This window comes from Jaculus jaculus, chromosome 1 (assembly GCF_020740685.1).
Source record: "Jaculus jaculus isolate mJacJac1 chromosome 1, mJacJac1.mat.Y.cur, whole genome shotgun sequence".
In the NCBI taxonomy this organism is placed as follows: Eukaryota; Metazoa; Chordata; class Mammalia; order Rodentia; family Dipodidae; genus Jaculus; species Jaculus jaculus.
The window spans coordinates 317133481-317145666 of NC_059102.1; the positions used below are offsets into that span (position 1 = coordinate 317133481).

General features: G+C 39.8%; 1 protein-coding gene and 1 pseudogene across 1 annotated transcript; one reads left to right on the forward strand and one right to left on the reverse strand.

The window, feature by feature from the left end:
• Nucleotides 1-4333: 4333 nt before the first annotated feature.
• Nucleotides 4334-5266, forward strand: LOC101603860 (olfactory receptor 10J1-like). The gene has a single exon (XM_004671096.2). The coding sequence runs from the start codon at nt 4334-4336 to the stop codon at nt 5264-5266; it is 933 nt and encodes a 310-aa protein (XP_004671153.1).
• A 2765-nt stretch (nt 5267-8031) lies between these two features.
• LOC101597572 overlaps nt 8032-12186 on the reverse strand; it is a 56279-nt pseudogene continuing 52124 nt past the window's right edge.

Genomic DNA, 12186 nt, shown 5'->3' on the forward strand with positions numbered 1-12186 from the left:
TCCTCAGCCATTTCTTGAGCTAAATAAATGAATGGCCCAGCCTCAGTGAGCATAACAATGATGGAAGGCTTTTTTACATATATATATTAAAGATTTTCCTCATTTTTATCAGTTTTAACTTCTATCGTAAATCCTTCTGACTACAGGTGTTCTTCTCCTGTGTCTTCTGAATCAACTTGGTCTCCTTGATGCTCCTTAAAGGTTACTTCTGGAAAAGTGCCTGTTTCTCATTCCCACTGCCAAGGTCAGAACAGAAGCAGTGAGTAGCTATTGACAGGAATAAATGAAACTAGAACACAATGTGTGTTTATTTTTTTCAAAATTTTATCATCTCCCTTCTATGCTTTTCAGTGTTTGGCTGTTGATATCAGGTCTCATGTCCATTGTTACTGTCCACCACAGTCCTTTGCTGTGGTAACAGACTAAAGGACATGAAATTTATCAGTGATATGAAAATGATCATCATTATTTGAAATACTATCATGTTGAGCACCAAATAGAAGATGGAATGATGTAGGATATAGAAAGCTATAAGAAAATAGGTACTGAGTCAGTAGTATATAAAATTTTATGTCAATTAAAGATCAAGTAATTATTAACAGCTGGATGGATCTATAATAGGTTAGTGTGTACCCCTAGAAATGTAAAGAATGAGATCTATGGTGCTATTAAAAAAAGTATTCGGGCTGGAGAGATGGCTTAGCGGTTAAGCGCTTGCCTGTGAAGCCGAAGGACCCCAGTTCGAGGCTCGGTTCCCCAGGTCCCACGTTAGCCAGATGCACAAGGGGGCGCACGCGTCTGGAATTCGTTTGTAGAGGCTGGAAGCCCTACCACGCCCATTCTCTCTCTCTCCCTCTATCTGTCTTTCTCTCTGTGTCTGTCGCTCTCAAATAAATAAATTAAAAAAGAAAAGTATTCATGCTATAATCATCAATGAAAGGAAGTAGTTGTGAGCTGGTACCTACTGTCTGATTCCATTTGTGTAAAATTGAAGTAATACTATATGCATGGTTATTCAAAAAAATAGAGAGAAATAAACAGTAGTCAAAACCAAAACCATAATCACAATCACTTGTAGCACAGAGAATGTAGAAGTGAAAACTAACTTTTCTATTTATACTTTTCTCTACTAATATTTCCCCCATCATTATGAGAACTCTGAAAATTTAAAAGCATAGTTTTATTTCTCTAAGTACACTTACTATTTTACAAGATAAATAAAAGGGGTTGCTAACTTATAACTTTCCAATCATTGGAGGCACTGCAGCAGAATTTGGGGGACAATTTAAGAGGCAGGCTTGCCTGTGCAAATCACCTGCTAACTCTAGAGCCCAGTGCCTCAGTTATATTTGATGGAATCAAAACTCCCAAACATATGAGTTCTTTTCAGCTTGCTTCCAACTGGAAAGACTCAGAAAATGAAATGAGTAAGATTAGACTCTTGCTCAGAATTGGTTTTCCAGTCAAGGAAAAATGTATTTCTGTAGAAGGATTTTAAAAGAAATTAGGAGTGTACATGGGGAAAAATTTTGCCCAAACAAACAAAGATAGAAACTGAAGTAAAATGTTAGTTCATTGAGGACAGGGACAGTGAGAACTTGGCATTTTTGTTTCTGGTGCCATGATTTCACTTGCCCAAATGTCACTGCTCATCTGCTCCTTCCATCATTTTCCTCAGGGATGACAGGAGAGCCTGTGGAAGGGCAGGATGCATATGCTCAATTGAATCTTTTCTATAACATGTTTGCTTCTCTTTTAATCCCCTTAGTATGGAGAGTATTGACTTTTCAGTTATATAAACATTTATTTTACATAGTTCATTAAGTTAACATGAATGCCACTTACCCAAGAATAGTTAAAATCTATCTTCTCCCCTCATCTTTGAGGAAAACTAATATAAATTTGGACAAATGCTTTATATTTTGAAACTTATTTTATACTTTTCTTTTAAAAACTTTCAGTCAACAATTGCATCCCACTATATAATGACATTGGTGGTATTTCATCATTCACAAAATTCTGCATTAATTTAAATTTTTTAACAGTACCTTAAAATCTTACTCATTGTAATCATTTGTGTCCCTTTAAATTTAGTACCTTTTATGCGTGTGTCTCTCTTGTATTTCCCATCTACTGACCAACTACACATTTCACAATTGAAGTTAATGTCCCTTGGATGTGGCCCTTGGGTGCTCGAGTTTCTTTCTTCTTCTTCTTTTTTTTTTTTTGTTCACTTTTATTTATTTATTTAAGAGTAAGAGAGAGAGAGAGAGAGAGAGGAAGGGAGGGAGGCAGATAGAGAGAGAGAGAGAGAATGGGTGCGCCAGGGCTTCCAGCCGCTGCAAACGAACTCCAGGCGCATGCACCCCCTTGTACATCTGGCTAACATGGGTCCTGGGGAATTGAGCCTTGAACCGGGGTCCTTAGGCTTCATAGGCAAGCTCTTAACCACTAAGCCATCTCTCCAGCCCGGTGCTCAAGTTTCTATGTAAGGCCTGTTCTGGGACTGTAGGTGGGTCATGTATTGTGTTCTCAACCTCTCTTGACTGAGGCAAATTAACCCACTATTTGTATTTCTCCTCAGTTTTCTCTGGAGCCTAACAATGTATTTTGACTTAGAAGAAGAACTGTTATCAAGTTTGTTAAAGGGGGAATAATTAAGTATAAATATCTTGATTATATATACAGAAGATAAAGGAAAAATAATTTTAGATTTTCCATTTGTTCTTAGAATAATGCTTTTAAATAAGCCTGTATTTCTCTTCTTAATTGGTATTTGTATCATTGAATGTTTCCTTCCTTTGTCCATTCTTTTTGTCTCTTTTATTTCTATAAAACTGTAGTCTATGACTTAACTGTCATATTTTTCTTGTAAGCTCTTTTTTTTAGCTATATAGTCACCTCATTGTTCCTATCAGATTAATGTTTTCTAATTAAGTATTCCTCTATCAAACTATAGTGTTTCTGGCCTTCACCATTGTAAATAATATGAAAGATTATTTGCACATATATCAAGTTATATATCTCTCTGATCATTTATTAAATACTTGGAAGTGAAATAATTAAGCCAAGGAGTATATGTATAGGTATTGCTCTATGTTAGTATATTTCATCAACATATGAAAGTGAAACACTCTAAATATTTTCTACTTTTAGAGATTTCCTATGTATTCATAATGTATAATCTCATTGCCAGAGAAAGGAAAATGCATTATTTCTTACCATTAAAACAAGAAATCATTTCTCATGTATTCTGTGGCTTTGGTATTTCCTAGGTACTTTATTGTAGGACAACTCATCCTAGCTTTAAAATTAAAAGATTGAATTCATTTGAGCAAATCACCCAACCCTAGATGTCATAGATTTCTCTTCTGCACGATGGGAGGTAATAACCAGCTAACATGTAGGACGTTATGATGTTAAATAATATGTGGAAACACTCTTTATTAAAACAAAAATGTGCTGTAAGGTACTACTTATGTTGTACTATTAGTTTTGAAAACAGCTTTATGATCCCTAGAAAGTCCTCAAAGAGATGATAGAGGCACAAATTGATTTCCACAAATGATCCACTTTACAATTTTGAAAAAGTTAAAAAGCAGAGATGACTTTGGCAGTGAGGCACACTACCTGTGACAAGAAGCATGAAATGCACATGACCTGTGAGCATTATTCTCTCAAGTTTCTGGGAAACAAGAGGCTTGATTGACAGGTTGCCCAGGCCTTGTGAAGAACTTCTGAGGAAGATGGGGCTTTCATCCAGATATTGGAACAAGAGAGGAATATTTCTTATTTTCAAAAGGTGAGAGGGACAATTAGGTTTGAAGACATTGAGTGGTCAGTAAAAAAAGGGTTCACTGAATAAGCAGACAAGTGTCCGGGAGAGAGCAGCCACTTCTGTGATGCAGAAATGGAAGGCGTTTCTTTGGTCAGCAACCTCGAAGGGGAAACTTTAAGAAGACAAGACTCTGGTTTAAACAAATTTTGAGTAAGGAACTCTGAGACTATAATCCATGGGTTTGATATTTGATTATGCACTTAATTATGTACTTCCTAACACCTGTATTTTAACTCACCAGGATATCTTTGGCATACTTGCTCCAGATGTTTCTTCTTCCTTCCTATCCCATCCCTATTCATTCTTCCAAATTTCATGTATGAACTACCATACATTGAATAATTACCTAATTATACCTATCTTTTTCCAAGAGAAGGAAAGTTGTTAATACTAACTTGGCAAAATCCTCGCCCGTTTCTTCTCCTAGGGTCCCTTGATCAGGAACTAATGATTTCTGACTGATTGGTCTAAGTCTCCATCATTTCAACCTGGAAGATGCTGAGAGAAAATCACACAGTGGTAAGTGAGTTTGTCTTCCAGGGTTTCTCCAGCTTTCATGACCACAAGCTTACCCTCTTTATGGTATTTCTAACCTTGTACCTGTTCACTCTGACTGGCAATGTCACCATTGTGACAATTATCAGCATTGACCGCCATCTCCACACTCCCATGTACTTCTTTCTTAGCATGCTTTCTGTGTCAGAGACCATGTACACATTGGTCATTGTACCACGGATGCTCTCCAGTCTTGTAGAGTCAAGTCAACCCATTTCTTTGGCTGGCTGTGCTGCTCAGATGTTCTTTTTTATCACTTTGGCCATCAACAACTGCTTTCTGCTCACGGCCATGGGGTATGACCGCTATGTAGCCATCTGCAACCCCTTGAGGTACTCCATCATCATGAACAAGACAGTATGTGCCCAGCTGGTGTGGGGAGCCTTCAGCACTGGGCTGCTTGTGGCCATAATCCAGATTGCATCTGTGTTCAGGCTGCCCTTTTGTAACAGGGAAGTGGCCCATTATTTCTGTGACATCCGCCCAGTTATGAAACTCTCCTGTGTTGATACCACTCTACATGATATAATTAACTTTATCATCAGCTCACTCGTTATTGTGGTGCCCATGGGTTTGGTGTTCATCTCTTACATCCTCATCATCTCTACCATCCTCAAGATTGCCTCTGCCGAGGGCAGGAAGAAAGCTTTTGCAACCTGTGCCTCCCACCTCACTGTGGTCATCATCCACTATGGTTGTGCCTCCATTGCTTACCTCAAGCCCAAGTCAGAGAATACCAGGGATCAGGACCAGCTGATCTCTGTCACTTATACTGTTTTTACTCCACTCCTTAACCCCGTGGTATATACTTTGAGGAACAAGGAGGTCAAAGATGCCCTTTACCGTGCTATTAGCAAAAACCCTCTGGCCTAGAATATTTGACTGCTTGACAATGAATTGATCCCCTTTATCTATCACCAATTTTAATTACCCATGATCAGCTGTGGTCTAAAAACATAAAATGGAAATTTCCAGATGTAAACAATTTTAAATTTTCCACCATTCTGAGTACCATGATGAAATCTATACAGTTGTGACTCATCCACCTGGGACATGACTCATCCTTTATCCTGTGTATTTGTGGTGTACTTGCTATCCACCCATTTGTACATACAGTATAATAACATAGCTTGAGAATGGGCAAGTCATATAACTTTAATTATAACATATTGTTATCATTCTTCTATGATGTTATTTATTATTGTGTTATTCTCTTCCTATGTCCATTCTATCATAGATGCATAAGAGTAGGAAAAGCAGTGTGCATAGAGATTCAGTATTACCCACAGTGTTAGGCATCCACTGAGGGTCTTGAAATATATCTCCCATCATAGCCTGGGAAATTTGTTAGTGCATGTGTGTGAGTATGTATATGTTTTTACATGAGTATGTGTGTGTGTGGATATGCATGCTTATGTGTGCATTTGCATGTGGGAGCCAGAGGACGCTTAGATGTCACCTTCAGGAATGCTCCATCTTCTTTGAGACAAAGTCTCTTATTGTCTTGGAGCCCACAAATTAGACAAGACTAGCTAACCAGTGAGCACCAAGGATGCTCTGTCTCCACTTTCCCAGCACTGGGACTACAGGCTCTCACCAGTAAAGCTACATTTTACATGGAAACAGGGCATCAGACTCAAGTTCTTATGCTTGTGAGACAAACAATTTTCTCAATGACCATCTCCCCAATCCCAGTCTAAGTATTTGTGAAAGGTTATAGGGAGGGAGTGAAGGAAAGAGAGAGAGAGAAAGAAAGAAAGAAATAGAATTCTAACATTCTTCCTCTACTCCAAGAAAGTTGCCTAATTTGAAAGTAAGTGTGCATTAAAGAATGATTTAAATGACTAAAAGGTTGAGTGTTGATTTTATTTTGTGTTTATTTTATTTTGGTTAAAAATTTAAATACTTCTTTCTTGTGGCACTGGGTACACAACGCAGAGCCTTACCCATGCTAGGCAAGTGCTCTGCCACTGAGCTATACCTTCATCCACTTGTGTTTATCATCATTCTCCTATATCTTTTTCTGGTCTCAGAGGTCAGAGTGGGGAACAGGTAGGAATCAGAAGCAAAGGGGCAGCTCATTGTTATTAGTTATCTGGTGGCAGAAAAGTGAGTTGTATAGTCCCTATGTGGAGGGATGGATTGAAAGATCACTCTAAATGTCAGATGGCCATCAGGCTCTAAAGCTTCAGGGAGGATGTGGCTGATGTACAGGATGTGCTGGAAATGCAGTCAAAATTGCCTTTCCCACTTATCACATTCTCCTTTGGGCAATGACAAGAATAACAGACCCTGGCAGTCCAGAAGAAATATGATCAGTCCCATACATTTTTACCTGGATTGGAGACCCATAAAACTTTTCTCCGATTTTGTTGAGGTTCACATTAGAATGTGTCTCTCAGTGTGCCTGGATTACAGTATATTTAATGTTAGTAACTTGGGCACACTCAACTCTGAATTTCACTACACTTACATATGATTTCCATGAGGATAGTACAAGCATTATACTGTACTTGCAACTGAAGGAATATCTGAAGACCTTTTTGAAATCAGTGCTAACACCCAACCAACTCTCCTGACTGGGTTATTGGGATGGAAATTGACAAATTTTGTTCTTGTCCAGTAGAACACAATTAGATATTTCTGCCTTGTCCTTACCGTCTTCTTGGCTACATTGACAATCTTATTTTCTGTGAATTTTTGTGTACTAATTTAAACTCTAAAACTTAACAGCTCTCTATACCAGAGTCCTATACCAAACTCCTATTGCCATTTCTTTCTAAGGGGTGTGTGAGGGGGATAACTATTTGTAAGAAGATTTAAGATTTTAGAATTATTTGGCTGGGTGAAAAAAGAAGCCAAGTTTGTTAGTGGTCCGTGAAAGGTTGATTTAAAAACCAAAGTTTGTATCTCCCAACTACAAAGACCTGCAAGTGGCCCACTGGGAGTATGCCTTTGAATGTATACTGCAGAGTAAGCAAAGGGCTTGTGCCCCATGGGCCTTGCAGGGCCAAGAAGGAGTATGTATATTGAGTTTAAAAGAAAAAAACAAACAAAACAACAAAAAAAAAAAAAACCTGGTTTTATTTCTCAGAACAGCTGCTTCCAGAAGAAGTTGAGAGTGGTTGCAAAGAGGGACCTCCAGAGCAGTTTGTCTTTACCTTCACAGGGGCTCCCTAAGGGTACCTTTGATTCCTTTCTGGGAAGGTACAAGGAAAACACTTTCACAACCTACTACTCCTGAGAAAGCTCCTTTTGAAATTCTTTGGAGGCCCCATTCTTAGTCCATTCCTGAAAGCCACTCCCAGTAGTCACATTGTTTTCATAGGTTTCTAAATTTGCATACCCAGAACCCCCCGTAGGACCTCCTACAGGGCTTTAAAAGATTGTAGCCTGGTCCAGAATGCTGTGTGCTCCCCTAGGTTCCTGTGGTTTGATACGGCAGACAATTGCGGTACAGTTCACCCAAAGTAATTTTTGCAACAGTAAATAATATATAGCAAAGACCTGTCATTGCTTTCTTTTAATATTATTTAATGTAAGTTTTAGAGTAATCTTAACTGAGCTTATAAATGGATTTAATTTCAAAAGGTATATGATTATTATTAAACACAAGTTATGACTGATGTGAAAGACACTTAAACCCACATTTTGGGCTTAGCCACCACACAGCCATTTTGTTCATGAGTCAGAGCCTGCTAGTTTGTGAGGTGGGCATCCTCACAGAACTCTTGCACGTCCTTCAGGGGGAGCACTTGGTCCCATAAAGACACTTCCCATATCTCCCAAACAAAGGACTGTTTTGCATCAAAACATCCCCTAAAGGAATCCAGCTCTTGTCCCAGGATAACCTGTGCCTCAGCCCCCAGAGAGTACCCGTTTCTTAACCCTTTCCTCCCCACAGGCTTCCCATAGGTCAGCAATCCTAGAGGCAGACTCCCAGTTTACAGAGATGGACTGGGATGTAAGGATTAGGAGAGGTCTTGAAAATGACTCCAAAGTTTCCAATATACAGCATGTACTCTCCCCTTTCTCCGCAAAGAGAAGGAGCTCATTGTCTTGGGTGGAAGTGTTGTAGGAAGAGAGGCTATAAGGACTAACAGCCTCAGACACAGGGTGAAGTTCTACAATGACTTCTTCACCTGGGGCATCAGAGACACATCTGCAGTGGCTGATTCTCAAGGGAAAGTAAATGCTTTTCCTGTCATGTCTGTGGAGGAAAAATAAAATGTGACACAGTCCTCATCAGCTATGTTGTTTGGTGGGCTCTTACTGTGGACTTGAAGCTGTCTCCTGACACAGTACACAGAACGTACTGGGGTTTTCAGATTTTTTATAGGTGCACTAATTAGTTCTAGGATCCTAAACTCAAATGCCAGGCATGAAACCTGGTGTGGTGGCACAAGCCTGTAATCCCAGCATTTAGGAAGTGGAGGCAAGAGGACATTCTCTGCTACGTAGTATGTTTAAAGCTAGTTTGAACTACATGAGAACCTATCTTAAAAATAAACAGTGTTCCTCTAATTGGTGTGCTCTGGACCAATGAGAGACACTGTTTCAAAAAGGTGGGTGGAATTCCTGTAGAATGGCACCTAAGGTTGTCCTCTGGCCTGCATACACACATACACAGCCCCCACCCAACACACCCATGCATCCACACATGAACACACATCCTCACACACACATACTCATAAAAATAAAATGGAATAAAATGAAAGTTCAGGGACTAGGGGAATGGTTCAAGAGGTTAAAGTGCTTTCTTTAGAAGCACAAGGGCCAGAGAGGGCTTGAGACCATCTTATTTTATCTCCAACACCCACATGAAAATCAGGACATTCCAGCTGAAACTAAGAAAAATTGGCAAAACAAGCAAGGGTGCTGTTTTCCTGATGAACTGGATAACAGCACAAGGGGGGAGGAGATCAACACAGAGAAAAATCAACTCCTACCAAATCAGAGAACCAGAGCCCCAGAGACCCCCAACACCTCATCACTGAAGCAGACCAAAAATGAACCCAACATGGCTCAGGGAACTTTTGCGGAAGAGGGGGCGGAAAGAATGTCAGAGCCACATGTTGGGTCATGATATGCAGAGACATTTATCTTACCCATAACTGTGGGCTAACTCCAGAATGCATGACCCCTATACCTCAACAAGGAGGGGCCATAGGGAGGGGGGTAGGTCATGGATGAGCCTAACAATGGTACCAAACTGACTGTATTTGCTGAATACAAAACTAATTAATAAAAAAAAAAGAAGAAAATCAGGGCATAGCCACACAGGCCTATAACTCCAGTCCTGTAGAAATCATTGGGGTTTGTTAGTCAGCCAGTCTGATCAAAACTTTTTAAAAGAAGCCAGGCGTGGTGGCACACACCTTTAATTCCAGCACTCAGGAGGCAGAGGTAGGAGGATCACTGTGAGTTCAAGGCCACCCTGAGACTCCATAGTGAATTCCAGGTCACACTGGGCTAGAAGACCCTACCTTGAAAAACAAACAAACAAACAACAACAACAACAAAATTTTTTTAAAGAAATGACAGATCTAGATGAAAGACTGTAGAAAGGAAATAAAGTGGCAGTGAAGGAAACCAGGCATTCTCCCTGTCCTCCTCATGTGTGCACACAGGGCTCATGTGTCTGCACACACACGATGTGTGTGCATGTACACACACACACACACACACACTCTAAATAAATAAGTAAATTAATGAATAAATAAAACATTTTAAAAAGAAGACAACAAAATTACAGGTTTGGGTTCAGTTTTCCTGTTACCAAGGGAAATTAAGGCTGCCCTGTCACAACCCCACCTCATGTTGCTCCCAGGCTGCAATTGGATGAATCAGGAAATACCAGTGACCAGGAAATGAAACACAGATGAATAAAACATAGTTGCCCACATACTTTCACCACTGATAGTCTCCTGAGATTCTGTCTAGAGCATGACTGTGGGTGGAGTAAGGCATGACTGAGGGCTCATCTTAAACCTTGACTTTGCTATGATGGACCAACACTTGTGGTTAATGCAACATCTCAGAAACAGAAGAGTGTGCAAACCGCAGGTCCCAGACCGCGATGGAATCCGCACCTCCCTCTTCATTTCTCTGACAGCACTTCTGTGCCAGTAAGGACCAGTTTTCTACTTTTTCCCATGGAAGCAATAGAATCATGGAATTATGTGTTATGGACTTATTTCCTTTTACGACCTACAAGAAAAGATAAGAGAATAAATGATAGAAACTTTTTTTTTCTTGTTTAGCCAAGTAAATTTAACAATACTATAATCTGGAAAATAAATTAGAGAATAATGACTAACTGAAGGAAGGGAGACATTGTCTACAAGTCATATAAAATCTTGAATTGAATTCACTTTGCTTCATAGTAGGAAGTGGGAAAACAGCATGAATTCCTGTTTTCTTAGATACAGGCGCTCCTTAAGAAACTTCTGTACAGTGAATTGGAATAGAGCACTTTGAGAAAGTAAGAGCATGAGAGAGATGCAGAGGAGAAAGGGGGAGGTGCAGAATCCTAAATTTCCATCCATTGCATAGCAACTAGGAGGATAGGCATCTAAACCATGTGGGTATGCCTTGTGGCCTGATTATCTCCTTGTTTGTTCCTTGTCAACATAAAAACCTACAGCAAAATAGTATGGTGAACCAGAGTGCGGGATCATATGTGAATTATTGACAGCAGTATAGTAGAATGTCAAAATTAGTGTCTCAAACTCAAGATGAGTTTGTTCCTAATAGTAGCAAAAAAGAATGGAAAGGATAACCACACTAAAGTTATTTGCTTCTAGTCAAAAGCTGGTGTTTTGGAACACTCATCACAAGGTAGATTTGCCCTTACCCAGTCTTTGTAAGCACTCTGCTAGGTGGATGTTGTTTGAATCTCCATTGTATTGCCAAAGAAACTGAGGGTCCAAGTTCAGCATTTTTACCAAGGTAATTCAGTTATTCAATTGTTGGAAGAAACTGGTTTTCTGACTTCAAGTTTACACTATTAAGATTTCCTGTTTCCTCTAATGTCCCTGGGATGATGCCTCAAAATGATCCTAGTGAACACTGTACTCCCTTTACCAACTTTTCTCTCTCTCTTTCTCTCTCTCTCTCTCTCTCTCTCTCTCTTAGAAAAACCACACATTCATTTTGTTCTTTCAGGTGAAAGGTAATAGCTCTCATGTAACTAGCAAAGTCAATTCAGTTCTTTCTTTGGTCCCTGAAGATCCTTAACTCATCAGCACCTGTGGTGGTTTTGAAAAATATGACCAGTGCTGGAGAGATGGTTTAGCAGTTAAGCGTTTGCTCATGAAGCCTAAGGACCCCAGTTTGAGGCTTGATTCCCCAGGACCCATGTTAGCCAGATACACAAGGGGGTACACACATCTGGATTTCCTTTGCAGTGGCTGGAGGCCCTGGCACATCCATTCTCTCTCTATCTATCTGCCTTTCTCTCTCTGTGTCACTCTCAAATAAGTAAAAAAATATATATGACCAACATTGGGGTTGGGAACTGGGTCAGTAGGTAAAGTGCTTGCTGTGCAAGCATGAGGACCTGAGTTGTGTTCCCAGTACCCCAAAAATGCTTGGGGAAGTGGCTTTTTTTTTTTTTTTTTTTTGTAATTTCAGTACTGAGGAAGCAAAGACAGGAAAATCCTTGGAACTCCCTAGGCAGTCAGCATAGCCTAATTGGTGAGCTCTGGGCCAATGAGAGTGTTTGCTTCAAAAGGAGCTGACCAGCATTCCTGAAGATTTCACTTGAAGTTGTCCTCTGACATCCACTTGTG